Source organism: Neopelma chrysocephalum, unplaced genomic scaffold (genome assembly GCF_003984885.1).
Source record: "Neopelma chrysocephalum unplaced genomic scaffold, ASM398488v2 Primary Assembly neopelma1_43, whole genome shotgun sequence".
NCBI classification, from domain to species: Eukaryota; Metazoa; Chordata; class Aves; order Passeriformes; family Pipridae; genus Neopelma; species Neopelma chrysocephalum.
Genome location: NW_020897702.1, coordinates 11,760,660 through 11,788,152, shown reverse-complemented (window position 1 = coordinate 11,788,152; position 27,493 = coordinate 11,760,660). Strand labels below are relative to the sequence as shown.

The 27,493-nt window shown below is 39.8% G+C and overlaps 2 protein-coding genes across 10 annotated transcripts in view; both read left to right on the top strand.

Annotated features, from left to right (window-relative positions):
• The first annotated feature begins 152 nt into the window (after positions 1-152).
• On the top strand, positions 153-21,265 carry CFAP300 (cilia and flagella associated protein 300). 2 transcript variants are annotated; one of them, XM_027677355.1, is made up of 7 exons: positions 153-296; positions 811-892; positions 2,501-2,573; positions 7,774-7,940; positions 10,129-10,301; positions 16,570-16,636; positions 20,887-21,265. In XM_027677355.1, exons 1-7 carry the CDS (start codon positions 187-189, stop codon positions 21,016-21,018), a joined length of 804 nt encoding a protein of 267 aa, XP_027533156.1. In that variant the 5' UTR covers positions 153-186; the 3' UTR covers positions 21,019-21,265. The 2 variants fall into 2 exon arrangements, with proteins under 2 accessions (XP_027533156.1, XP_027533157.1); XM_027677356.1 differs by lacking the exon at positions 16,570-16,636 and having other exon boundaries at positions 162-296; positions 20,887-21,261.
• A 531-nt stretch (positions 21,266-21,796) lies between these two features.
• YAP1 (Yes associated protein 1) overlaps positions 21,797-27,493 on the top strand; it is an 86,573-nt gene continuing 80,876 nt past the window's right edge. For 3 of the 8 annotated variants that reach the window (XM_027677354.1, XM_027677348.1, XM_027677349.1), the window contains exons 1-2: positions 21,800-22,399; positions 25,413-25,660. In XM_027677354.1, coding sequence (XP_027533155.1) covers positions 22,076-22,399; positions 25,413-25,660 — 572 coding nt within the window. In that variant the 5' untranslated portion in view covers positions 21,800-22,075. Of the gene's footprint in view, positions 22,400-25,412; positions 25,661-27,493 lie in introns of all 8 variants that reach the window. The other 5 variants (XM_027677352.1, XM_027677353.1, XM_027677351.1 and 2 more) reach the window with 4 other exon arrangements.

Here is a 27,493-nt window from a genome sequence, read left to right as displayed (position 1 = left end):
AAGACAGGAACAGAGGGGAGGGGGGAGAAGGCTGGTGTTGAATTAGGGGATTTTATAGGTAAAAGCCAAAGAAAAGGGGAACAGCCGTGCCCGGGAGCCCTCGCGGGCGGCGGAACGCTTGTGAGCGGGGTTGAGCTCCGCGCCGGAGCGACGTCGTCTCCACGGCAACCGCCAGGCCGCGGAAAGATGTCGGCCGCGGGTCGGCGCGGCGGGGCGGGCTTCGTGTTCCGGGCCCTGTCACAGAAATCCTTCTCCTGCCTGCAGGACAGGGACATCGAGGACCGCCTCCTCAAATGGTGGGAGGGGGAAGCCCGCTGCGAGAGGCGTCTGGCTAGGGGCGGCGGGGAACAGGCAGGCGGTGCTGAGAGCTGAAGTCCTCACCGCGCCCTCAGGGCTCCCGCTCCGGTGGCGGCGGATCCGTGTCTCTCTTTTTTCCTTTTTTCTTTTTTAATTTCTCCCCCCGTTTATTCCCTCACTTCTTAATCTGAAGTCTTCTTGATATTTTCGAGGCACGCAAACCACTCCTTCTGAGGTGCGAGGCATCTGTCCTCGCCTTCCATAGTGAGCCAAGATCTACTTCAGCTTCGCAGCGTTGCTCTGATGCAGCCTGAGCCCTCCAGAGTGGGGAGGGGAGGGCGGGGAGGGGATGGGAAGCTGCTATAACTGAGAATGAAAAACAAAACCAAAACAAACAAACCCCTGCAATTATTGGTCAGAATAGGGCTTTATGTGGTTAACTTAGGCAAATTTGCAGAGTGAATGAGTTCTTAGTATGTCTGCAGAATATTTAATCTCATTTTTCCATTTCAGGTCCATGCAAGGCAGGATCACAGCACAAGCATTCAGCTTTGACCAGCAGTTTAAGCCCTATCAAAAGGATGAATTTGTTATGGTAGTTCTAAGTCCTTTGTATTTTAAAATGACTTTTTTTCCCCCCATAAAATTATAACTAATGGAAAACTGCATAACAGCAAACATAGTAGCAGTGTTGCATGCTATTGGCCTGCTCACTGTCTCCTTGAAAATAGGTGATTTGGGTGTGGTGCTCAAGTCTTACTTTGTGAGTTAACTGTATTGTCCAGTAAAAATATTTTAGTCTGTACTAATGTTACTCTGCTATAAGAGGGAACAATTTAGTCATTCAGGTTTCCCGTGAATGGAAATCTGAACTGAAGCTGATCTTGGCCACAGCATTTAATATTGGGAGGTCCACCCAGGGTGAGACTTTAAACAGTGTACACACAGGTGGTACCCTTGCTCACAGCTGCTATGGCTTTGTCACAGTAAATACACCGTGCAATTAGATGTGCATGTGCACCACATATCTGGAGATATAATTTTTTGAAAATTAATGGATACCATTGCTTTATACTGGAAGTTTGGACTTTTGGCTTTTTTGAGACTCAAGTCTCATGCTGATTTTGTGTCCTTCACTTCTCTTGTCTGCAAAATCAAATCTGTGCATCAATTTGCAGACAAAAAAAAAACAAACAAAAGAACCTGTGGTTTTAATTTGTTATATGTCTACTTTATATTGTTATCCTGGATAAAGAATTTAGCCTCTTTTTATTTTAAAGAAATTCACACAGAAATGCACCAATATTTCATCTCCCACTGATAAAAATTTCAATTTATTGAACCTCAAATTTTTGAAGTTTTTTTTTGCCTTCTCAGTGCTTGAATCAAAAATGTAAAGATATCACTATGAGTGGATGAAATCTGAATAGCTGTGAAGTAATTGGGGGAAAAAAGGACCATTACATTATATTGTCTGATCTCTCTGTATCCCAGAGGAGTGGTAAAGAGATTTGGTGATGCAGAGACTGAAAAATCTATCATTTTCATAGCAGGTCCTTCAATGATTATTCACACTGCTTGTATACATGTATGTAAGTGTGGTTTTCTCAGTTGCCTTATCTATCATTTAAACTTTCCAGCTACCAACATTTCTATGCATGTCTCCTTTCTTAAGTGATAATAAGATCGAATACTTCAAATCTTAATGTGGAACATCTTCTCCACACTATCAATAACTTATAGATCTCTTCTGTGTCTGTTTAATAATTTTTGTGTCTCTACACTTCTCAAAGCTTTGAATTTATTTAAAAAGTGCAAATTTTAAAATCCTACTTAGCATTTCATTTTTAACTTCAATGACATTGCATAAAGAGATAGAACTGTCTCATCTCTTCCTCAATTTTCTGTACCTCCAAGAATTTCGTACAGCTTTTTTGTGTATTCCTGGACTAAAAGTGCTTTACTGTAAAACTTTAATACTGCATATATAAATGTGCACCTGAAGATATCTTGAATGTATAAAAGACACTGGTACACAAAGTTACAAAAGCATGGATTTGGTGGCATCCAAACTGAAAGATCATACAGAATCTGCTACTGGAATTGGAGCCTTGTAATTTGCTTTGAAAATATTCAAGCTACTATAAATTATGATTTTGTGTTTCATTTCATTAACTGGTATTCTCTTATTTGAATATTATAGGCATTTTTTAATGATCAAAATGTGAACTCCAGTTTAAAGTTGCTGTCAGCTTCAGGACAGTGGACTACATTGGGTAAATTTAGAATAAATTAGTCTTAACTAAAAAAGTCTGTGTTGTAACTATTTTGCTCTAATTTGCCATTTTCTAATAACGACAGTTCATATATGTGTATTCTCACCTGGTTCAAATACCTTAAAGAACGACTTTTTTACTAAAAGAAAAGATTCTTGTCTTGTCTGTTACTAAATTGCCACATTTTACTCTTTTTTTTCCCTTGATCCCTGCATCATTCATAAACCAAGCACCTGGAACTGTTTCTGAATGGTCTGTGACATCTAGTTGACCTGACCACATATCCAGACAAAATCAACTACATTAATTATTCAGATAATATTTGGAGAAAGGCATTCTTCTATAGATGCAACAACCTTACTGGACAGATCTGAGAGTATTGCTTTGTTACAAATTAAAGTTGAGAGAGGAGCAGATTAGGTAGAGCACACCTCTGAGCTCGTGTAAATCTGCTGTCTGCACAACAGAGGTGATTGAGGTGCAGAAGAGCCCCATGTCATAGGTTGCTCCAGGTGCCGTCATGCCATGAGGTTGACTTCTACTTTGTTACCATATCAGAAACTACTTAAAACACTCAGTTACGTCTATAGATATAGATGAGACACTAAAGCAGAAAGGCTAAAATCAAATAGCAAATTTATGGCACCACTTTGAAATGTGTTTTTCATTGTGTAAATGACACAAAATTTCATGGCAATTGCACGTGATAATGTAGTGGGATTTTGTGCATAATGTGATCTCTGATATTGCCGAAGTGGTTTTCCATAATAAGAATATTTTAAAAGGGGGTAGTGAGAAGTCCTCATTTCTTTTGGTTTGTCTGCAAATACTTTACTGTGTGTAAATATTTAATGGAGCTTTGGGAATTTTCTAACTTTTCCATTTCAGCTCTCTGAAATTGGCATAGATTTTTCCCACTATATACAATGACACTAGACATTGCCACCCTTTTGTTCAGTCAAAATCCATTTTCCAAACACTACATCCAACTGTTAAAACAATTGAAATAAAAAGATGCAAAAAATATCTCAAGTACCCCTTCAGGTACCTCTTTCTCACTCTGGGAAGCAGAAAAAAAATAGATATATTTCAAACTGTTGGGTAAACGTTTTCCTGCTTTAGGCAAGAATTTTTTTATGCTATCTTTCTAGCCTACGACTTGCCAGTCCCTGCAGTGAAGGTCAGTAGGTTACATACCTTATGTTAAAAGTGGAGGGTCACTTGCCAAGTATCTCAGCTTAACTCCCAATTCTGCTCAGTCTTCCTCTGTACAGAAGTAATGCATTTTGTTCTAAGGACTGGAAGGGTTCCCTTTCTAAATCCTGAACAGCTGGTATACCCCATTTGCTCTTAAAATTTCATCTTCCCATTCTTTGCCTATTTTTGGTGAGGAATGTTGGCTCATTTTTCTATACTTAGTCTTCATGTGCATTTTTTGAAAGTATAGTAAGAATTTACTGTGAGTGGGAGGAGGTAAAAATCATCATCTAGTATTTTCTTCTTCAGACATGCTGATATATGAATCCAGATTTATCATTTACTTATCACTGTGGAGTAACTCTTTTAAAAACACATTCCTATTCCTAAAAAAATGCTGGAAGTGGACTTATTTTTCTTTTTAGAAAATCTGAGGAAAAATTACATAGTCTAGGTTGATTCAGATACTGTATTTATTCTCTTGCAAACAAAAATGTTAGAGGTTTTTTTCAGGGGGGAAATAGTTTGGATGCATAATATAAGTCAGGTCTAGATAGATCCTTAGAAACTTCCCTTCTCCTGTCCTCCATGAGCTTGAGCAGCAAGTATTTATGGACCCACAGAAAGATGTCAGCATTATAAAAATCATCAATATAACAGTAGTGTTTGTTTTCATAATAACTTTGTCTTTTTCGAGGATGTAGTCCCCTTGCACCTTTTCACTAAGAATTTATTTTTTCCTGGTAGAATCCATAATTATACATTGTCTCAAGGACTCCAGCTTTAACAGTGCTTGAAATAAAGCATTTTAGGTAAATTATATACAAGGACGTTCTCTAGTCTGCTTGATCAGATCAGAAAGATACTTACTGTCCTATTCTCACACCACACTTTTTGCCTCTTGTCGTAGGGATATTTTTCCCCTCCTGGCTGCATGGCACAGTACCTGATAGTTCTGACATGTGCTTTAAGCCACCTCTTCATGGGTTACTCTGATATTTCAAAAATAGAAGCAGCTAAAGGAACAAATTTGATGCATACCAATTTATGTCTTGAGTCTTGTGTGTTTGAAATAGCTGCAGTGAGAACTAAATAGTAGTTTTTCCTTGAATGCATTGCTGGCCTTGCACCTGTCAGCAGTCTTGGGGAGGCAAGACTGTATCTGCTTAAGCTCAATTAACACTTGAAAACTTATCTTCAAAGGGGTAGGGTTATGGTCTTTTTGTTTAAATAAAAATTTAGTATTTACCTAAAAAAAGATTCTTGAGTTCCCATACGTACTTGAAGCTTCAACCATTTCTGTCTTTGGAATGGCGTTTTAAAATCTGAGTTATAATCTTAAATCAGCAATATTTTAGACTACAGTTATAAGTTATAACTTGCAAAAAAAATGTAGATGTCATTTGAACCTATAAATTGTCAACCTGCACCTTTTACTTTTGAAATAGCCTATTTTTAATTCTAAGCACTGAACTTGCAGTATATATAACCTGTTTTGTAAATAGTAAATTGCAAGATGTTTTTCTGACGTAAAAGCCCGTCTTAGATTTTGGAGGAATTCTAAATATACCTAGTTCAGGGCTTATCTGCCCCCTACTAGATATGCAGCGTGTTCATGTAAAAGTATATTGGCAGCACTTTATAGATACTCCAGAGCTGGCTGTCATAAGAAGCTTAAACGACTTCAGGACTTCTCAGCTCTTTGTTTTCCACTTGCAGTGTTGTCAAGGCATTTCTTCTTCCTATTTTATTGCTCACTTTTACAGCATTATTAAAACTGGTCACTCTTTTCCAGGAAATTTGGAATCTCCAATTTCAAATCTCACCTCTCAAATGGAAACTAGGAGCTTCCAGTGTATTTAAACTTTTCCATTTATAGTTCAGTTTTCTGAATTACTCAATAGATTACAAAGCTCTGGATTTTTTTTACCTGATCAAAGTTTTCATAAAATCTTTTTTCAGAGCAGAAGTGTGTCTCCTTCCCTTCCCCTAGAAAAATCCTTACGATTTGAGGCCTATAAATAGCTCAATTTCTTATACTATTAGCTCAATAACTGGGAAAATGTAAGATTTTTCTTTTTTCTCAAGTCATTTAACATCTTATTTTTATTAGTTGACTCAGTTTTTAATTCATAGGTATTTACAAAATCAGCCTGTTAAGGGCTGATTTGGCTCATATTAAATCCCTTATAAAATAAAAAGTCTATCCATGTGAAAGGAAGCTGGATAATTAAAAGTTGGAAGCTGGAAGTGAGGGGGTGGGAGGAAGGATGAATAAGTAAATATAAATAAGTTTGGTTTTTTTCTTAGGTTGTGAGGCTGTAATTAATGTTTTTTTCTGACTTGTGTTTTTGGTTACATAATTTCATTATTGTCTGATAGTCACTACGTGAACAGGTAGGAGAATGTCCTAAACCTTTTTTCTTTAATAAAAGGTACTCTTTTTCATAACCATTATCTGTAGACATGAAGCCAAGCAATTAAACGTCTATAGCTGATTTTACATCACATTGGTCCGGTAAAATAATTATAAAATTTCCTGTCAGTATTTTAGCTCAAGTAGGCACATTTTCAAGCCATCAACTTGTAACTTCTCTTTAATTTTTTTCCTAGTGTTGATCAGGTAGGTGGTACAGTTTATCTGCGTTTAGATATTAAAATGCCAATCCTACGTTTAACCTATGAATAAATAGTCTCCATGTAAGTACATGGCAGAAATCCCAAGGGCTTTCTGGAACTGCGTGGGCAAGAGAAATTTTAGGTTATGCTACGCTTGTGAAAATGAGGATCAAAATGAAATGGTAGGTGCTCTTGGAAGCATCCTGGTTCATACACCCCTTTTTGGCGTGTTTCTGTTCCTGAAATACTGTCATTTCCCAAATAGTAGTCCTTAGTGATCCTTTAGGTCAGTTTGTCAGGACACAACTAAATTTTATCTTTAATTGTATGGTAAAAAGCCTTTTGACACTGTGATGATGTTGACCAGTCTCCCATGAAGGGAACCTACAGAAGAGAATAGATAAGAGTAAACTCATGGACAGCTGGAATGCTATGAATATTCTGTCTGCTCAGACACACTGCCCTTGTGTTGCATCTCACTCATGCACTCCTCCCCTCTCCTGTTCAGAAGCACTTTGCAGGGTGTTCAAGTGGACTTGCGAGATGGATAGAGAATATATTCTGAACACTTGGACTGTAGAGAGAACTGGACTGAGTCCAAAGCTTCTCAAACATGGAGTCTAATGCTATTTAAGGTGCCATAAGTTATCCAACACCATGCATACAGATTTGTAGATGTAACACTGTATATAGAGATGTGCCCTTCTAGACTGATACCTCATTAAGGAAAATACTGTAGGGCATCTCAAATGGTTCAGATGTCTATGAGCAACAGGACTGGCCTTGGATGACTTGCAAGCAGAGGGAAAAAAAATATAGAAAAATATACCCTGCATTTAATGATCACAGAGATAATACTTCAGATTCATACAGGAAGCGTTCAGAGTACCTTTTTCATTTTCTGAAATAGCTGGTTAATAAAGCTTTTCAAAAAGTTCAGATATAATACTTAACAAATAAAAAATTTTTGGGGGCTCTGTTCATTTTGGTTTTTACATTGTGGGGTGCTGTTAGCAGCTGTTGACTATTGTACTTCATCATGCCAAATTTGGCAGCTGTCCTTAGATTCTTTAAGGGTTAAGCTGTGGAATATGATTTTTCTAAGGGTGTGGTCTAACATGATGTTGGGTTCACAGTGTTCCATCTATTCCTAGTTTCAGTTGATAGTATTTACCGACAGAGGGAGCAAACACATGAGCCTTAATGGAAGGTGGTATTCAGATGAATTTAATGTTTTCTTTACACTTGTTTTTTTCTTATCTTTCTTTGGCTTTTTTTGAAGGTCTGTGTGATTGAGTCGTACTTGTGTGATTGAGTCATACTTATGTGATCTGTGTTTTTTTAAAGCGTATGAAACATGCAACCAGCTTCCTATATATTCCAGGTTCTAAAGTAACAAAAATTGAAGCTACATTGGTACCTTGTACACAGATTTCCATGTCATTTTTTGATCGGCTGTACTGTGAAGGAGTTGTTAGAGAAACTGGAGATATTGTGAAATGTTACGATGACTATTATGATGATATTCTTATCTCTGATGAATTAAGGAAGGTCAGTATAGTAATGAGTAATTTATTATAATTTTTCATACTCTGTTAGGTACCATAAGGACACATTGATAGCCATGTTTTAGAAACAATTGAGGTGCTACATTGCCTAAATGTGTGAAAGCAGGCACTATTTTCCAGGTGGGCCCTCTTTCCTTCTTAGTTGGGAGAAAAAGGGAAAACCTTCTGCCCACCTGTGTCTCAAGTAGTCAGTGCTTGGGGGTGTATGTGGGGAAATGCAGATACTCATTTGCTTACGAGAGGGAAACAAGGGGTGCCAAAGGGAAGGTCCTGTGATATTCAGAGCTGTAGGTTCACCCAGCCTTCCAGGTAGTTGATGAAGTTGAATGATGAAGTTTGATAGCTACATCCTGAAGCATTCTTGGCCAGGGGTGCTGACCATATCGTATGTGAAGACATTTAAAGAAAGTCATCTTCATAAATTTTCACTAAAACAAAGAGGAAACTATGAAAAAGGAAATTATTTTTCAGTGTAACACTGGAAGAGGACTAAATATAACTCCTGAATAGGCCTGCAATGTAAAAACTTTGTTATACTGTAGTGGAGGTATCAGAAAGCAGATTATTCTGGAAAAGAATCTAACAGTGGCACCTTCTTAATCAATGTATGTTTTTATTGTGTTTCTTTTGACTTCATAAACTAAGCTAAACCAATTTTTTAAACTTTAGTTTGTTTAGCATTAGCAAAGCATAGTGTGGGAGAACTGGATTTTGCTCTTCCTTGTATATATAATCAGCATAAGTACTTAATAATTATAGAGTTGCACTCATTTGCACTTGGCAAATCCTTTGAAGGCAATGTATTTGAACCAGTGACACTGGTTACAGGATGTGGCCTGAAATACTGGTCTGTCTTGTAAAGTTCTGGGAAAAGGTGAGAACTCAAGCTCATGTTTAAATTTCAGATGTGGTTTGTAGCCTAGCAGTTCAAAATACTATGTATTTATTTATAAGCTGGGTACATGTGAAATATTTTCTGAAAATTAAGTATATTGTATGTAGGAAAGTTAGAGGCAACATTTAAAATTAGAAATCGTTGGGGTTTCAGTGTCTTCCCATTTTCCTTCCCATGGAAGGGATGTGTGTGTCAGCATTTGCAAATGGAGGTTTTCACATTGGTTTGAAACAAATGGGATTCCTACTCGTAGTAAGACAGCAGAAAGAATAAGAGTCAAAATCTTCCAGGAATTACATCAAAACTTCAAATTAAATTAGTCAGGGCTCTAAGACAGAAGACTGCAGGGGGCACCAAACTGTCTCCTGGTGTGAGAGGGTGGACCTCAGCTGCAAGGCTCCATGTTTCTTTCCTACTTGCCATGTCTTCTCTTGCTTCAGCCAAGAAGGGGGTTGGGATATATATGAAGTGGCCGTCCAGAACAGTTGTTGCCCTGACCCCTTTTTACTCAGGCTGTGTTATAAAGAGGGCCAGAGAGCAGTAGGCTCATGTCTAGCTTTGACCAGTTTGCCTGGGCTGGCATCTGCAGTTTGGCTGGCATGACTCAAATGTCTTGTAGCCATTGGGATTGTCCTGTCCACATTTACAGTGTGCAGTGTTGGGACTAATTTAGCAAGTCCTCTGTGTTCACATAATATCTCAGCAAAAGGCAGGTGAGACGCATAGAGGCAGCTGGAGAGCATGTCTGGTTAATCCAGCCTACAGATTAAGGCTCACTGGAGTCTGCAATAAAGCATGATGTGAGTTTAAGCGATCTCCTCTGGCAGATCCTCAGGATTCTTTTACAAATATGAAATAACTGTGTCAATCTAAGAGTGAAAATGCAAGTGTTGGCAAAGTTACCAAAACCTAACTGTTTGGCAGTGATTCACACACCAAATATAGTTAGATTGTTTTCAGATTATTGATTGTTTCACTAGCATGACAAATAATTAATCAGTGAAACAACAAGATGTGAAAAATATTCCCTTATGTCTTTTGGGCACAAATCTGACAGTGATTCTGTTTTATATTCTGTGTAAGAATTTTGAACATAATTGCATCACTGGAAGAAGGATTTATAGAGGAATATGTATTTCCGTCCCTAGTTCCTATATTTTGTATGGGCATAATTTCTGTGTGCCATACAGCAAAGTAGTTGCATTGTTTATAAACTGAATCTCAAATAAGAAATTTTTATCAATTTGACTTCCTTGTTTTTTTCTTGTTCCACAAGGTCTTGCTTCTGGAGGATTCTGACCATTATGACTTATTCAGTCAATTGGATCGCGAGGAATTTCTGTTCTGTCTTTTTAAGCATTTTTGCATTGGAGGAACTCTTTGCCAGTTTGAAGATGTAGTTGACCCATACTTAGAAACTACGAAAGCTTTTTATAAAGACTTGGTGAGGTAAGAGTTATTCTGTTTTATACAACCATGTATGTATGTACTGTGCATAGATACTTTGTGTCGATTTGTGTAAATTATTGTGCATTGCTGCTTCAAAAATGGGGCTGTTATTTAATCCACCTGTAAGCTTATTTGGCTTCAACCATCAAAATACCATGTAACAACAGTATTAGTTCAGTGGCAAAATATATGCAATTTTAATCACATCTGTCCCACATAAGAACTCTTTTTATATAACATTTATGGACATTGATGGTTTATAATTCACTGCCATTTTAAAGATACATTTTTTTTGTAATCATCTATTGAAAACATGGCATGGTACTGGAAACAGGTTGTATTCCCACTGTCATTGATAAAATATAAACAATTAAGTCTTGGCTGTGTAGTTTTAGACTACTTTCCATTGGACTGCTTTTGATTTAGAATTTAGAAATTGAAATAATTAGTTGAAAATTTTATTTCTGTATATATTTTATTCCTGCTGATTTTTTTTTAATTTTTTTTTGTAATACAGTTGGATTTTGGCCTTCCTAATTCAGCAAATACACTTCTCACAGTGTAATGCTAAGGGTGATAGAATCTGGCTGTTAAAATGACACAGTGGACTAACATATATTTTTTGCTAGGTCTGGTGTATGGAATTGTTTGGAATTTTATGTGAGGGTTTCTTTTCCTTGAAATTAAGAGTGATTGATCAGACATTCAAATTCAGAATAAAAAGGCAATTTTGTTTTGATATATATCCATATGCTGACTTCTCCGATGGACAAAACTTCTTATTCCCTGGTTAGTGGGATATGGAATGTAGTTATAGGTTATGCAGACTCATTCCTAGTTAAGCAATGAGAATATAGAGATTGTCAAAGATATTACTAAATTTTTTATTAGTATGATTAGTTTTTGTATTTTCATATCATATATAGATGGAAATCAAGTGTGTTTTTCAGAAGTACTAGATGTGACAGAAAAAGCATCCATCGATGCTTCAACGCTACCCTCCCTTTTCTTTTAAATTGCTCACTGCACTTGAATCAAGCTGCTTGTTACTTTAATCCTGGGCCTTAGTTGACTCTGCATTGCCTGCAGCTGTTTCTGCTCTTGTGTTGTTGAACTGATCTAGGACAAAGTGCAAATCCAATCAGTTCGTTCCCTTTACTGCTTCCCTTTGCTGTTGAATTGTTTTATCCTAAATATGTTCAAGTTCTGTTCTAAGACACTCATTTTCTTTATCTTCCTATCTCCTTAAACATCTTCTCATTCTTTTTCCTTTTTATGCTGTAAAATTTGATAAGGATGTCAAGTAGGTCTTGTTACTTAAAACAAAAAAGAGCATCTGCCAAGATCTTCCCACAGTTTCGTCCTGCTTTCAAGGTTTACTTTTACTGTATCCTCAACATATTGACCGTTTATATATTTCTGTGATTTTCCTCTTGTGTGCTACTTCTGTCCTTTATACAATATTAGGAGAAAATATTTCAAGATCCATTCCTCTGCTGTTTGTTTTTGGTCTTTTTTTTTCTCAGTTGGCAGATTGCTTTCTATCCTCCGAAGTTTTGAAATACATCTACTCAGTTCATGTGAGATAACTGATCTTCAATATTTATCTACCATGTGTCTCTTCATTTCTGTGCCTATAAATGTCTGCTGGTTTCTCACTGCCAGAGGAGCTGGTGTTAACACTCAATACCAGTTGAAAAAGAAATTTAAAATGTAACTAAATCTTTTTCTTTGTCCTTTGATATTAAGTTTTCTGTCACTACCATGAGAGAAGTTTTTGATCTTGACATTTGAGACCTTCCCTCCCCCTTCACAATCACGGTTGTCTTTTTTTGGTCTTATTTCCCCCTGTCCCCAGTTTACCAAAATGATGCTGCTGTTTTATTTCCACCATCTTAAGAGAGAAAAAGCCACTGAAAGACTGTGAAGATGACCACTAATGACAGTCTTGACTTAATTTCTAATTTCTAGTCCATGCTAGGCACTCTGTTACTTCATTTTTGCACAAATTCACCAGAAAATAATACAATGAAAATTACCTGCTCATAGCCTTTTATTTTCAGTAAACAACTGCTAATGACAGTATTAATTGCTTAAATTCTATTTCCCAAAGAGTTCACCTTCAAATTCCTGTTGAATACTAACTGTCCTTTAAATTCTTTTTTAAACTGCTATCCTCTGTCTGAATTCTTTTCATCTTGGATTATGGTCGCATTGGATACTTTCTACTCTTTTAAAGTGATATTAAAAACCTTTTGTGGTATTAAAAATTCTGTAAACTCTACTCTCCTTAAGGTTTAATTTTGAATTTTTATATTTGAAGGCTAAGAAGGCTTGGTAAAAACAAATGGATACTAAAATAATTATTAGCTGCTAGGGGATGTGCATTGAAAAATTAGCTGCCACAGATGAACTCAGACCAATAACAATAAGCTTATAGAGGTATAAACTACCACTGTTCAGTCCTGTAACAGTATTCCTTATGGAAAAGAGCCTTGGCTTGAAAAGTTACACAGAAGTGTCTTTACTGCTAGGAGCAGCAGGCCTTTTCCTTACTTATCTTTATTACAACAGTTTTTTCTGGCCTTTCCTAAGTTCTGACTCCAAGGCACTAGCATTCAAAATAGTATCAAAAGGTTTGAGATTTCGTTTTATTAAAGCATTTCTGTGTGTATAGCTTTATTATGAGAAAATGCAATAATCTTTTAGAAATTAGGAGATCCAGATATTTTACAAGCACAGCTAGGGACTTCCAGATACAATTATTAAATGGCAGATATTTTCTTCTTTGCAAAAAAAGTGATATTTTCTTACTGAGGAATTAATGCACAACTTGTAGTCTGCTACTAATCCATTCATAAATAGTCTGTGACCAGTTGAATTCATCCAAAATTCTAGTGTTTAGTGTCATATCCTGTGTAACCTAAATAATTTCAAAATTTCTTGTAGTATTTTGATTTGGTTAAATAATATACTTAAACGACAAAAAATTGTTAATTAAAATAAAGTCTATGAATCTTTGTTGATAAATTTTGTCTTCTCTACTTAACCCCAGATTTTTCTGTCTGTCTGTGGTGACAGCTGCTGTGGTATATTGTAGTCAGTGTTTTCTTCTCCTTGCTTCATCTCCATCTCCATGCCCTTTCCCCCATAATGAATTAAATGTATGTGAAAGCATTAAGATGTTCATTTTGCTTGGAGAGCCTAATAAAATACTGCTGGTAAGGTTAGGGTATAAATAAATCCCAAAGTGTATTGAGAAACCATGAAGATGTTTGCTCTTCATAAAAATAGAATAGATGCACATTAAAGTGATGAACTACCATATTCAATGAATAGTTTAGACGTTTACAATTCGCAAGAACATGGGGCTATTAACACTTTTTAAGGAAATACTGTCCTCTTCAAGAAGACAACATGGTTTTTTCTAAAACCCTTTAGGGAAAAAAAAAAGAAATGGGGCAAATGCGCTGCTCAAAGGCAATGTCCTGGTTTGTTTCAAGTCAACAAATGAAGAATCTATCTGATTTTAATAGACACAATTTTTTGCCTTAAAAAAATAAGCAAAGTGCTAGAAATAAACACTCATTCTGAAAAATTACTTACAGGAAGCTAACCACAAGGAGAAGATTTCTCAAGGCAGTGAAATAAATAGAAAAACTTATTCTTTGTCACTTCTTACTTTGGCATCCTAGATATATGAAACCAGAAAGTTGTAGCCTTATTTTCAGAGAAGAATCTAAAGACAGAGTAACTGGGGGTGGTAATATATGGTAGAAAGCCATAACCCCACTAACTCTCTATGTCTTGTTCTGAAAGTTGTCACTCTTTCCACAGAGATGGTTAAACAGTTTCTGAAATGCTGTAGTTTCCAGCCTAGTATGTTAGCATAAACTGACATCTATGTTAGTTTGTCTTAATATGCTGGTCTGTAAACGGCAGTGGTTCAGAAGCTGAGCTGTCCCTGCGAGGGACAGTCATCTCTGGAGGGCTGGGAAGGCAGACAGCTGGGGTCAGTACCAATTTCAGCAATGCTTTTCAATCCACTGTTGAGTATATCAACATATCAGATGCAACAAAAGGTTCTGAGAAAGCCTTGTTACTGACTCGCCACAGGGAAGATGATCTTCACAGTATGGGTTCAAACATGACTGCGTCAGTACTCACAGGCGAAGTCAGTTAATCGCAGAGTCAATTTCTTTTATTGGCTGGAGAGATTGAATCAACAAAGGTGATGTTGGTTGATTTGGGATTCACTTGCTCTTATAAAAAAAAGCTTTGCCGAAGCACTGGTAATAGGGGACTGCTGTCACAGCTTGGACCTGGTGTGGTGATTCACTGGCCTGTGTTTAACATACATTCTAGTAACTTGTCTACATTGGGACCTTTCCCAGGGATGGAACCTTTTTGTGACAAGGCAGGTATTGAGCTATGCATTTCTTGGAAGTGTGTAAGTATGGAAGTTATAAGCCTCAACTATTCGATAGTGAGTTAATGTAAATAGGAACCTGCAAAATTAGATAAATTAATAGCAATTACATGATCTAATTTCTGAAGAAATGTAACATCACTTAAAGCAGAGCTGAGGAAAAATGACAAATTAAAAATACTTAAATTGAAAATATGTTGAGATGCCTGGATTCTTCGCAATGATATCTCAGTGGTTTTTTTTAAACATGATGAAAGAAATAGCAGTCTTCATAACACAGACTAGAAATATAAAAATTCGGAACTAATCCCATCCTAAGTTGCATAGCTGACTATGTATACAAAATTCCAAAGGAAGAAAAATTATCCTAAACTATACATACTAGTTAAAAATGAGCTAAAGACTGCATTTCTTCACCAGTACTGCTGCTATTTCTTGTGGTCTGTACTAAGATGCATTTCACTTTGCAGGTTTCTATCTCAAAGAATATGTGAAAAGATTTTTACAAAATAGTTAGCTGCATAATTTTTCATAGCTATCAAAATGTAAACTATACTGGAGTCATCAACGTCTGGGTAATATTGCTGTGATTTATTAGCTGAAAACTGTGAAAAGTAGTGGGGTTCTGCAGGGCTGCATTTTGGGCCCTGTGTTCTTCAACCTCTTCATAAATGACTTGGACGCAAGACTGGAAGGGATGCTAAGCAACTTTGCAGATGACACAAAATTCAAAGGAGCTGTTGACTCCTTCAAAGTCAGGGATGCCCTGCAGAGTGACTTTGACAAATTAGAGGACTGGGCAATCACCAACCATATGAAGTTCAACAAGGGAAAGTGCTGGATTTTGGACCTGGGATGGGGCAACCCTGTATGTACATACAGACTGGGGAATGAGTGGCTGGAAAGCAGTGCCACAGAAAGGGACCTGGGGGTCCTGGTCAATGGCAAGTTGATTCTGAGTCAGCAGTGCCCTGGCAGCCAGGAGGGCCAGCTGTGTCCTGGGGGGCATCAGGCAAAGCATCGCCAGCCGGTCGAGGGAAGGGATTGTCCCGCTCTGCTCTGCACTGGCCTCACTCGTATTGTGTGCAGTTTTGGGCACCACAATATAAGAAAGATATTAAGCTCTTAGAGAGTGTCCAAAGGAGGGCAACAAAGATGGTGAAGGACCTTGAGGGAAAGCTGTATGAGGAGTGGCTGAGGTCACTTGGTCTGTTCAGCCTGGAGAAGAGACTGTGGGGAGACCTCATCGCAGTCTACAACTTCCTCATGAGGGGAAGAGGAAGGGCAGGCACTGATCTCTTCTCTGTGGTGACCAGTGACAGGACCCAAGGGAATGGCCTGAAGTTGTGTCAGGGGAGGTTTAGGTAGGATATTAGAAAAAGGTTCTTCACCCAGAGGGTGCTTAGGCACTGGAACAGGCTCCCCAGGGAAGTCGTCACAGCCCCAAGCATGACGGAGTGCAAGAAATATTTGGACGATACTCTCAGTCACATGGTGTGACTTGGGGATGGTCCTGTGCAGGGTTAAGAGTTGGACTTAATGATCCCTGTGGGTCCCTTCCAGCATGGCATATTCTGTGATTATATATCTAAAACCAAGTCAGTTTCAGACTAGATATACTCAATATTTTTCAGTAAAATGTCATAATAGCCACGTTATCTAGCAATGGCCACATACCTTTCCATGGTCAATGTGACATAAGTTGATTTTAACTATGAATTTGACCTTCATAAAATTTGAGTGAGGACGCAGTGTTTAAAATGTATTTAATAAATGAAAGATTCTAATCATCAGTACTTACAGTGTATAGTAAGTACATATTATTCCCCTGTATTTCAGTGTTCAAAAGAATCCTGAAACAAAAGAAATACGTATTATTTCTACAGTCTTCAGAGTGTCTGCATATGTAAGTATTAATAATGTTTTGGATACAGGATTTTACTGGAAGTTACATGCACAGCATGAAAATAATGAATTGAAATTAAGACAAAGAAAACATAATATTCCATTGTAATGGGTTATTTTCCCATAGTTGTCATTTTTTTATTCATGAACTCTCTCCCTGATCTCATCCTGCCTTCTCGTCCTCTATACTAATTCTTCATCAGTAACTACTAACTAAAGTTTTGTTTGGTAGCTCACTAAAAATAGGCTTACTGGATTACACTTGAAGTCATAATAGTCATCCAGAAACTAGTTTATGGGAAAAAAAAAAGATCTGAGTAATTCTGGGCTTAGATAATAATAAAACTTGAGATAGCAGTAAGGATTAAGAATGCACTCCTGACTTCATGTATTCTGTTTTCAGAAACGTTGCTAGAGCTTTCTGAATAGCTTGCATTGCATCTGTTTCTCTAAAGACTGCAAGGAAGTGTAGTATACAAAAAGGCTGGACATGACTGCTAACCTCTTTTGCCCTCCCTTGTCAAGTCTCATTCCTCTTTGTTTCCCTTGCAAAATCATATATTTACCATCAAGATAAGTTTGAGAACTGGCTGCATGTTTACCAGTTTCAGCATATCTGTCATCTGTTACAGTAGAATTAACTACTTCAAATTCTTCTTGAGTAACCAGAATATGTAATAATTAAATGTCAGAAAATGTACCCCCTTTCAACAGCAGTAACTGATGTCATATCAGACTGCACAAACTTCCCTGTAGGTTGACAATAACACAGTTGTTCATCTGTGGGTCATCACCTTTAAGTACTATATGTGATTCATAAAGACTTTCGAAAAGAAACACTTTTTGGGTGTATTAAAATTTATCTTTCTACTACGTTGCAGACTGTAATAAAAATAAAATAAAAAACCAAACCCCTGATAACTTAATGTTCTTCTGTTATTACTGTTTTTTACCCACCTCTGAATCAAGTGCATTGATGTGAACTTTGCGGATTTCTATGTTTAGGTAGATGGGTGACATTAAAGAGTTCCCCTAACTGTCTTAGACACACATTAAGTACCACTAGGGAATAAAAAAAAGCAACTTTTTGTAAACAAAAATGTGTATGGACAGAAGAAAATCCAGTGTAAATGCAGAGCAGGCTATGCTCCTTGTAGCCTTGGAGGAAAATTGGGCATTGCTACGCATTCTGAAAATTTGTGAGGTGAAGAATTCTGAAATTATGGTTTGTAAGAACATCCTGAAGAATTTTCTCTTGGAATACAGAAAGGCTTAAACAGTATGTCTAGACTGTTTGATGGCTGTGTGGATCAAAACTATTCAACTCGGCACTTACAGGAAGGACACTTACTGGAGCACAAATGTCTTATGCTTGTGATGAAAAGTTTCTCTCAAGGAGATAACTACATTTCTGCAGTAGATTTAGTTTGAGTTCATTTGCTAAGTAACTGTAGAGTGTGTTATTAGAATCCTTATGCTGAGCTGACAGTTTTCTTGTTTTGTATCTGGAAGAAGGGGACTTACCCTCTTAGCCTGATATAAATAAATAAATAACTTTTAAAAAGCTCTTCTGGTAAAAGACTTCTGCAGACAAGAAGTTAGAAGAACACATATTTTTGCAAGATGAACAAATGAACAAATAAATATACATGTGTATTTGCACAAGTATAAATGGAATGAGGAATTAAGAACTTTACGTAACACCATCCAGACACCATTCCTTCCTCTTTGTTTGTTTTTTAAGATGTGGCTAAGAAGCCTGTGTTTTGGAAACAATATCTAAAAAAGCACACTATTAGAGATGTAAATAGTTCAAGGTATTAAGGTGTAGTTATAAATGTCTGTAGAGCTGTGATTAGCAGCTGTGATGTTCAGCATCAAAACCTGATAGACCTGGGCACCACAAGAGAAATAATTTTAGATCTTGTGACAAAGTACTCTCTTGAACTCCAAATACCCTTGAAAGCTTTGGGGCTTTGCATATAATGAAATGCTGTTACAGCTAAAGTATTGGGATGCTCACTGATATTTTTGAACTTTCTTTACCTGAACCCAAACTGTGGCAGTGTTAGAAATCAGCATAATGCAGAATTTATTCAAGAAGTATTTTTAAAAAAAAGTTTATTAAATTATACAGTTTTGAGAATGTTCAGCAGTATTTTTATTTCTGTATTATGCTGTGCATATGTATTCTTAAATCATCAGCTGATTATCTGTGTTGCTACAAAGAAAAAATACAGTACATCAATAAATCAATCATTACACCCCCTGGATGTCTGAACCAAAGTCCACACTGCAGATGGAATTGGTATGGTTCTTAAATTGTGTACATGCATGAATGTAAATTTCAGAGTCTTTATGCTCAAGTATTTTACGGTTTTTATGACCTCTTTTACTAATTAAAATAAATTTTAAACCCCTTTTCATTTAATTAAGTTATATTTATTATTTTCCTCATACCAAGTTTGGTATATTCTGGAGTTTCTTGAGATGCCTTATCACCAGAACTTAATTAGTTTTTGTTCTTGTTGAAAAAATTTTTAGTGGGCTAACACTGCCTTTAAACAGCCAAAACGTCAACTGGCATCGGTCGATTCCATAAGGAGTGCAGGAGTGGGATCCTTGGTAGCAATGGGAAACGATTTTAACTAGCAATCAGATCTTCATGTTGGTCTACTCTTACTTTTTTTTTCTTCAGTTCTGTGCATGAGCTTAGGTTATTTTTGGATCAAACTCCAAAGGCATTCTGATGAGCACTGTAAAATCTTAAAACTTCCTCTCCTTACTTGCAGTTGAGAGTCCAGTGTTTGTTACATATGTATCCCTAAAAAACACCTGAAGAGAGTTAGGCATCTTACAATTGGAGCTACAGAGCTTGTATGCTGCGTTGGCTTAAAAATAGAATACTATTTTTAGCTTGTGGCATTTGACTACCATTGGAAAATGCTGTGAATAAACATTATCAAATCTCTACCTGTCTTAAACAGTGCTTTTATGGTGTTGCTTAGCTTAACTTAAGGTTCAGGAGTCTGAATAATCCCCCAAAGAAAGACACCAGGGGGTTCATCCTCTTTGAAATAGCAGGAGAAAATGGGGTGCCAGTAACAGCTAATGGATAAAATTCACAAATGGTCCTTGGAGCAGAAACAGGGACCCAAAACTTTTCCTTCTAACCTGACTGCCTTAACCACTGAGATGGATTATTTTATGCAAAGGAAGACTCAAAGGAAGCTTCAACAAAAGAATGTGAGACATGTGACCCTAATCTGGTATAGTTTGGGAATTTAAAATTTTCCTGGACAAAATGGGCAATAAATGCAATATAGCAATTTCCCTCAGGCAAAAAAAGTGGAACAGAACTTACATCTCTTCAACTCTTGCATAAAGGTGTTGGGGAGCAGGAGGGAACTGTTACATGTTTTAAAAGAAAATAAGTGTCCCTACGTATTTATTGATCTTTCAGATGTTCAATTACCACGTTGACTGAATAAAAAAAATCAACTCTTCAAAAATCCCCCCATCTAACTTCTGGATCCCTACTGGGTTTGAAGTATGTGTCAAACTATGCTGCTCTGTCACACTGAAGCTTTTATTGACATACAGACGTAGGATGTTAAACTGAAGAGCCCAGTTCCTGTGCTGATTGTCAGCTGAAAGTGTTTTTTCAGAATGAGTATTTTGGAGCTAGGTGCCTAGACTCCCTTCAAACCCTTTCTGAGGACTGGCACACAAAATGTTTTCAATAACTGTCCTAAATTGTTAATAAGAGCTGTAATGCGGGTTTTGCATAAATGCAAATATTTGAACCTGAACAGATACATCAGCAAATGTTAAATGAAAAAAATTTATAACGATGGAACAGTTTTATGTGTTAATATAGAGTCTGATTTTTTTCTCTTTCACAGGAAACATGATAGGGCTGTTGTAAATTTAATCATTTGTATTTTGGGCTCTAATTGTGTAAACACATGCTTACATGTTTATTTTTATATTTTATATTAATATCACATTTACCTCAAGGTTATTTGAAACATTCAGCCAGAACTACTGTGCATTTTGTAGTGTTGGGATTCTCATGGAGACATAATGTTGTTTCAATAAACTACGGTGTATTTGTTCTGTTTTGCTATGCAATAAACTATTACAATGGGAACAAATTATCAGTTTCATTCAGATTTTCTTAATTTTCTCATGGGTATCCATATTGTCCCTAATACTGCTTTGTTTTTTCTTTTTTTTACTTCCTCGCAGGATGCTAATGGCCTATGTTACCCTTCAAGCAAAAGCCACGAACAGACTTTTGCCTACTTGATTGTGGATCCCTGCAAGCGACACGTGAATACGCTGTATCACTGTTTCGGTGGAGGCGTATTTGCTAACTAGTTATAAACCCCAGTTTTACAATGGAGGTAGCCTTCTCTCTGCATGGATTCAGGTAGAAAATGCATACTTTTCTGACGAGGAACGATGTGCTCCTTGATTACAGGCTCGGAAGCGCTTCACGTTTACTCAGATGTTACTACGGAGTTAGTGACAAAAGTTTTCCTGTATTTATAGTTCTTGACGCTGTTTTCTTGGCAGTGCCCCCCTCCCTTCACACGTCTTATCTAATAAAAAGTATTTCCCTAGAGGTCCCGTCCCTTTCATGAGCCAGTTTCACAGACCCACGGCGCGTAACTGCGGGGCAGGCTCTGCGAGACCGGGAGAAAGCGCGGGAGGGGGCCGATCCGAGGAGGGATGTCCCAGGCCGATGCCCCGTTTCGGGCCGAGGGGGAGGGGAGCACGGCCGCCTCTCCCCACCCCCTCGCGGAGCGGCCTCTTGGAAGTTGGATAGAAGTTAGGGAGAAAAAAATTCTGGTTGGCGGCACCGCTCCGTGTCGGCCGCGGGCGGGCGGGCGGCAGCCGGGAGAGGTGCAGGCGGGCGCACAGGGAGAGGCGGAGGGGTGAGAGCCGAACGCGGTCCGAGGCGGGAGCGGTGCGGGTCCGGCGCAGGGTGCGGGGGTCCCGGGCAGCGGCTCCCGCGCCGGGAGCCTCCCGTGCGAGAGGCGGTGCGGGCGGGCGCGCGCAGAAGCGCGACGAGGCACAGGCTGCCTCTGTCGGATACGGTGCGGGCGGGCTCAGGAGGGGCGGGGCCGGCGGCGGAGAGTAAGTGATTCGGGCGGGCGTAACTGCGAACTTTTGTTTGGTGTGTTGTGTGAGTTAGTTTCCGCCGCCGGGACAGAGGCGCCGGCCGGACTGGGCCGGGCTCGGGGAAGCGCCGCACGGTCAAAGTTGTTTTGCCAGTTGCCGCGGCCGGGTCGGTTTTCCGACCGAAGGGTGAGAAAGTACCGGCGACAGAAGGACGAGCCGCGGCCCGGGGAGCGGGGCATGCGGGGCTGGGAATCCGGGCTCTGAGCCGTCGAGCCCCGCCAGGGAAGCGCCGGGGGGTCCTGACGGAGCCATGGATCCCGGGCAGCCTCAAGCGCAGCAGCCGCCGCAGGCAGCGCAGCCCCCGGCCCCGCAGCAGCAGCAGCCGCCGCCGCAGCCCCCGGGCGCGGTGTCGGGGGCCTCGGCCGGCGCGGTGCAGCCCCCGGGCGCGGGGCCCCCTCCGGCGGGGCACCAGATCGTCCATGTGCGGGGCGACTCGGAGACCGACTTGGAGGCGCTGTTCAACGCCGTGATGAACCCCAAGGGCGCCAATGTGCCGCACACGCTGCCCATGCGGCTGCGGAAACTGCCCGACTCCTTCTTCAAGCCGCCCGAGCCCAAGGCCCACTCCCGCCAGGTGAGGGGGAGCGGAGGAGGGGCCGCTCGCGGGCGGGCGGGGGGCGGCCCGGCCCGGCCGAGCTCCCTCTCCCCGCCGCCGCCGAGCTCCTCCCGAGCGAGGCGTGTGGGGGAGGGGGCCGGGAATCTGCGGGGCCGAGCAGGGCGGAGGGCGCCCGGCCGGGGCTGCCGGGGCGCTCTGTGCCGCCCGCCGGGGGAGTCTGTCCCCCCATCCCTTCATTGGTTCTTCCCCAGGAGCGGGGGCGCCGTGCGGCCCCTGTCGCGCCTCTCGCGCTGGGTCCTGGACGGGGATCCGGACGGGGATCGGGGCCGGGACCGCGGCGGGCGGGCGGGCGCTGGCCCCGTCCCGGTGTCCGGCGTGGCCTCGGACTCCACATCCGCTCCTTGGCTTTCTCGGCTTCGCCGGGAGGGCGGCGGTGGGGATGAGCCCATAAAACTAGGGTGAAAACGCTTTGCTTGGAAGACGGGGAGGATTTCTCTCTGCGGTCCAATTCCCTGCCTTCCGTGGAGCGGGGGGTGATGAGGCGGTGCCAAACCTACACCCCCCCGCCCCGTCAGACAATATGGATGTGGCTTTTCCACCATTTCGGCACTGCGCTGGGTAGAGTAGAATTAACCCTCTCGCATATAGACGCACGCACATCCGAAGTTAATTCCAAACTGAGCCAGATATCAGGTCTGACGGCGTCCAGGGTCCGGCCGGGTGCACCTCTCGCATCCCGGGAGTCTCTGGACTCGGCCCTGTGGGGCCTCGGCCGTGCTAGCCCGGGGGAGGGAGGGAGGGAGGGATGCGGGGCAGGGCCGAGGAGGGAGCGGGAGAGGGATGCGGGGCAGGGCCGGGAAGGGGGGGCGGGGCGGGGCGGGGCAGGGCCGAGGGGGGAAGGGGCGATGCGGGGGCAGGGCCGAGGAGGAGCGCGGTGGGGGATACGGAGCAGGGTCGTCCCTCGGCCTCCGGGAGCGTTTCGTCTTCAAGCGGAGGGACTTTGTGCCAAGACCTAAATGCTGGTGTAAATACGGCTGAAAGTTAACGTTTAGGCCGCTGTTACCAATTTTTTGGCAGGAGGCTGCCTACCTACTCGAGTGTTATTAAGTAATGAACTTTGTTGCTAAGCTATAAAATAGGTTTTATTATTGGCTATTGTCACTTTATCTGTGTAGCCAGTAAAAGTGAAACTCGCTGTGTGGACTGGTGCCTACTACCCTTGTTGTTAAGGGTCTGTCAACATTTCCATTATTAAACTTCTGTTTTGAAGGATTTATAACTTGACTTCTGAAGTTCATTCCAGGCTGAACCTTGGCACGTACTCTCCCAGCCTAGGAGTTAATTCATTTTCCAAATACTCGAAAAATCAGTCTGGCCTTCATACAGCAAGACTGAAAAGAAAATTGAAAGGAGTGGAGCTGAGTTGCTTCTGTAATTTTGCTAGCTTCTGAGTTGCAGACCTTTAATAACATACTGAATTCTAGCAAAGAAAAAGGATTCTATGTACAGTCTTTTTCCAACTTGTGCAGATCTTATCGCAGTTCCATTGTGTACAAATCTGAATAGGTAGACATTCATCTAACACTTGGTGTTGTGTCTTGTTAAATACAGTAACAGCAGTTAAATAGCTATCGTGTTTGAAATGCACTTAATGTCTGTGATGTTCCTACAGCTTGCACTTTTAAGCTTAGCCTTATCTTCCTTGTGTCTGTTACTCTTCATCTGTAATGCATATTTAGTTGGATCACTGTTCCTTGTACCACTCGGCGGTTGTTAAAATATAAACTTGAAGCCAAAGAATCATTTACTTCACTGTGAACTTTTAAAATAAGACTATTTTCACTTTCCTTTTTGTTTAGTTGTGCCACAAAAGCATTCTGTTTAAAGAAAAGGTCTTTAATTTTCTGCAGTTTCCCCTGATTCTCAGGAATCAAGATGCCACAAATTCAGTTGATTTTGCTACTAGCCTATTTTGTTTAAATGTAAATGCAAGCTAATTCGTTTCCAGTTGAATACGTGGAAGTTCACGTGTCCTTGCATATAGATGGAGTGAAGCAGAATCGTCAGTCTCCATAAGAGTGTGTAAGTGGGACCTCACATATGGTGCAATACCTTGTGTAGAGAGGTGTGACAAGGGCTGATACATGCATCTCGTTATGGGTATCCATGTTGTTCTGCTGTATCTATAAAACCAGTTAATTGGCAAATATATTTTAAAAAGCCATTTTTACTTCAATCAAGTCTTCAGAGCTGCCTTTTCTATTCGATGGTGGATCTGTATTTACTACTGGCAAGGACATTCTTTGTGCTTGTAACTGATGGCTCAAGTGAATGGTTTTGTGAGTCATTTCTGATTGACTGCTTCAACCATTTCCTGAAGCTTTGCTTTGGATAAAGCATGGACAGACTTTTTAAACCCTCGAAAGCGTGGATTGCTAGGAAATTCTGTGTTCAGTATTTTCGTATATGTTTTCTTTGTGGTTGAATTCGTGAGTCTTCCTCCATTGGAACTCACTGCTGCCAGTTGGCATTTCTGTATTGCTTTTCTGTTTGGGTAATCATTTAAAGCCTTCAGAGGGGGTGTGTGTGGGTGTACTTGAACCCCCACACCCCTCTTTCAAAAGAAGAGTGGGAAATTACCTCCTCCAGCAGAAAGCGGGTGTGATGGTGGTGAGTGGGTGCAGTCCAGTAATGAAGCACTCAATAGTGTATGAGGTCTGCTGACTGCGGGCAGTTTTTTTTCTGAACCCTGCACCAAGGAGTAAGAGTTGTAGTTTTCAAGGTAAAACTAAGGGCGCTTAGCACATACTTAGTGGTAATAGGTCTTGACTTACACTAGGGCTTTTGTGATGCTAATTAACCAGACTACTTGGAGGCTTTCTTGAACAGCAGCAACTGGAAAATAAGCAGAATTTAGAATGACTGACTTACGAATTTTTCCTGAAAGATTCATTTAAAGTGAAATGTCATTTGACAGCTGCATTTCTGCTGAAATATAAGAATTTTAATGGGGTAATTTCACTCCTGGCAGGCTAGCACTGATGCAGGGACAGCAGGAGCCCTAACCCCACAGCATGTCCGAGCTCATTCCTCTCCAGCATCACTGCAGCTGGGAGCTGTTTCTCCAGGGACGCTCACACCCTCTGGAGTAGTGACTGGACCTGGAGCTCCATCTTCTCAACATCTCCGCCAGTCTTCATTTGAGATCCCTGATGATGTACCTTTGCCACCAGGCTGGGAGATGGCTAAGACACCGTCTGGACAGAGATACTTTCTTAAGTAAGTAAAATTTCTTTTCAGTTAGCTGTATATCTGGTGCTTGTTGGGATATATTTTATACTTTTTTTACAGTCTTTGAATTTTAGTAAGTTTCATTGTGTTTAAAATATGTATTTCTAAAAATATGCTCCTAATTTTAAGTAGGAGAGCCTACCACTTTCGTACTTCTCCAATATCAACTCTGCTGTTTCTAAAAACTTTATGATACTCTGTGAATATTCATCTTACCCTAATCTTAGCTGAAGAATGTTATCGGTTATATTGTCTACTAAAAATCAGTGAAGCGCATGTAGTGATTTTTAAACAACGTGAGTTTTGGATTTGCTGAATCTCGTCAGAGTTGTCATGCAGGTCAAGATACATTTTACCTTATTTTTATAATACAGATGTAAAAATATAGAGTAACTTTAGAAACTGTTCTAGTGACTGTATATCAAGACTTCTTATCTCTTGATTTAGAACAGTTGTGTAAATATACAATCAAAACGTTTTTGCCTACTCTCTATTCATGAGGAAATTAATATATGTGTTTGAGTGCAGTATTTGGGTCTGTAACTTCTCTACATTTCCTGCAGTGAAATGGAAATTAACAGAACTTGTAACACTGTTTCATGTTCCTACAGCTGTAGCTTTTTCAGACAGTGAAATTAGTATCACCTTTTCTGTAACTGAAGAGAGGTTACACATGCCAGCCATCTGACACCTAATCCATCAGAGAGCATTTTCTTTTATTCTGCGCAGTTTTCTAAAACAGCAGGAGCTTGTCCTTCTCTTTCTGAAAGTGTGCCCACCAAGACCATAATTTGCCCTCAAATATTTTGATTGTATTTTAAACTTTTTATTTAACTGCAAGTCTCTAATAACCCATTATATGTCATTTTCAGGGCCGGGATAGGCAACACTGTGTTACTTATGTAAAACTTGTTTCAGCCAAGAAAAACATCTTTATCCCTACCTTTCTTGCTTAGACATTGTCATTTATATGTGCATCTGATTGAAGTAATTGAGTCTGTAGCTTCAAAAACAAATTTACATTGTCTGCAATGAAAGTGGAACTTGCAGAACTTCTTAAAAATGTGTTTTGTTCCTGTAAGGGTGGTGTTTCCATGCAGAGAAATTAGCTTTTTTTTTTTTTTTAACCAAAAAGAGGTTGCAGTAGTTGTCTGACATTTGAGTCGGAAGGTTGTTTTTTGAAAATAATCATTCTCTATTAGAAGCACGAAAATAAGCATTAGCTATAGAGCCTGAAGGTGGGATATTTTCTAAAAAATCAGCATGTTCTAGAATGTGAACTTTGCAGCAGGCACAAGTAGAAGTTTTTTTTGAACTGTGTAAGTTTATGCCGTTTGAGAACTGTAGCTCATTGGACCTTGAGGAAAGAACAGACCCTGTTTTGAAATGAAAAGCAAACTTTGTTTTGACTGTGTTAGTGAGAGCTCTTAAAGAGCAGCTTATGAAGCACAAAAAATAGATATTTGATTTTTAAATTTTTCTGCCACAAGTGCTTGTTTTTGATAATGCTGTCAAATTTACAGAAAAATGGAACAGTTTAAGAGACAAAAAACGTCTTCATGCTCTTGTAATAAATTTTTTTAATTATGCTCATTCAGGTGAAAGCAGAGTGAAATATGTGTTCTTGGAAAGCTTTTTCTGCAGTTCGATTATTGCCGCAAAAAATCTTTTCCTTTTTTCTGCAAGTTTTTTTGTCCTTTCTTGGTGTCCTGGTATCCATTTCAAAGGGTCAGGTTTCAGCAAGAACAATAAAGAGCCTGAGAGTGGAAAGTACACACAAGTCTGGCAAACTCATCTGCATGAGCAAGATCGTTTGTTCTC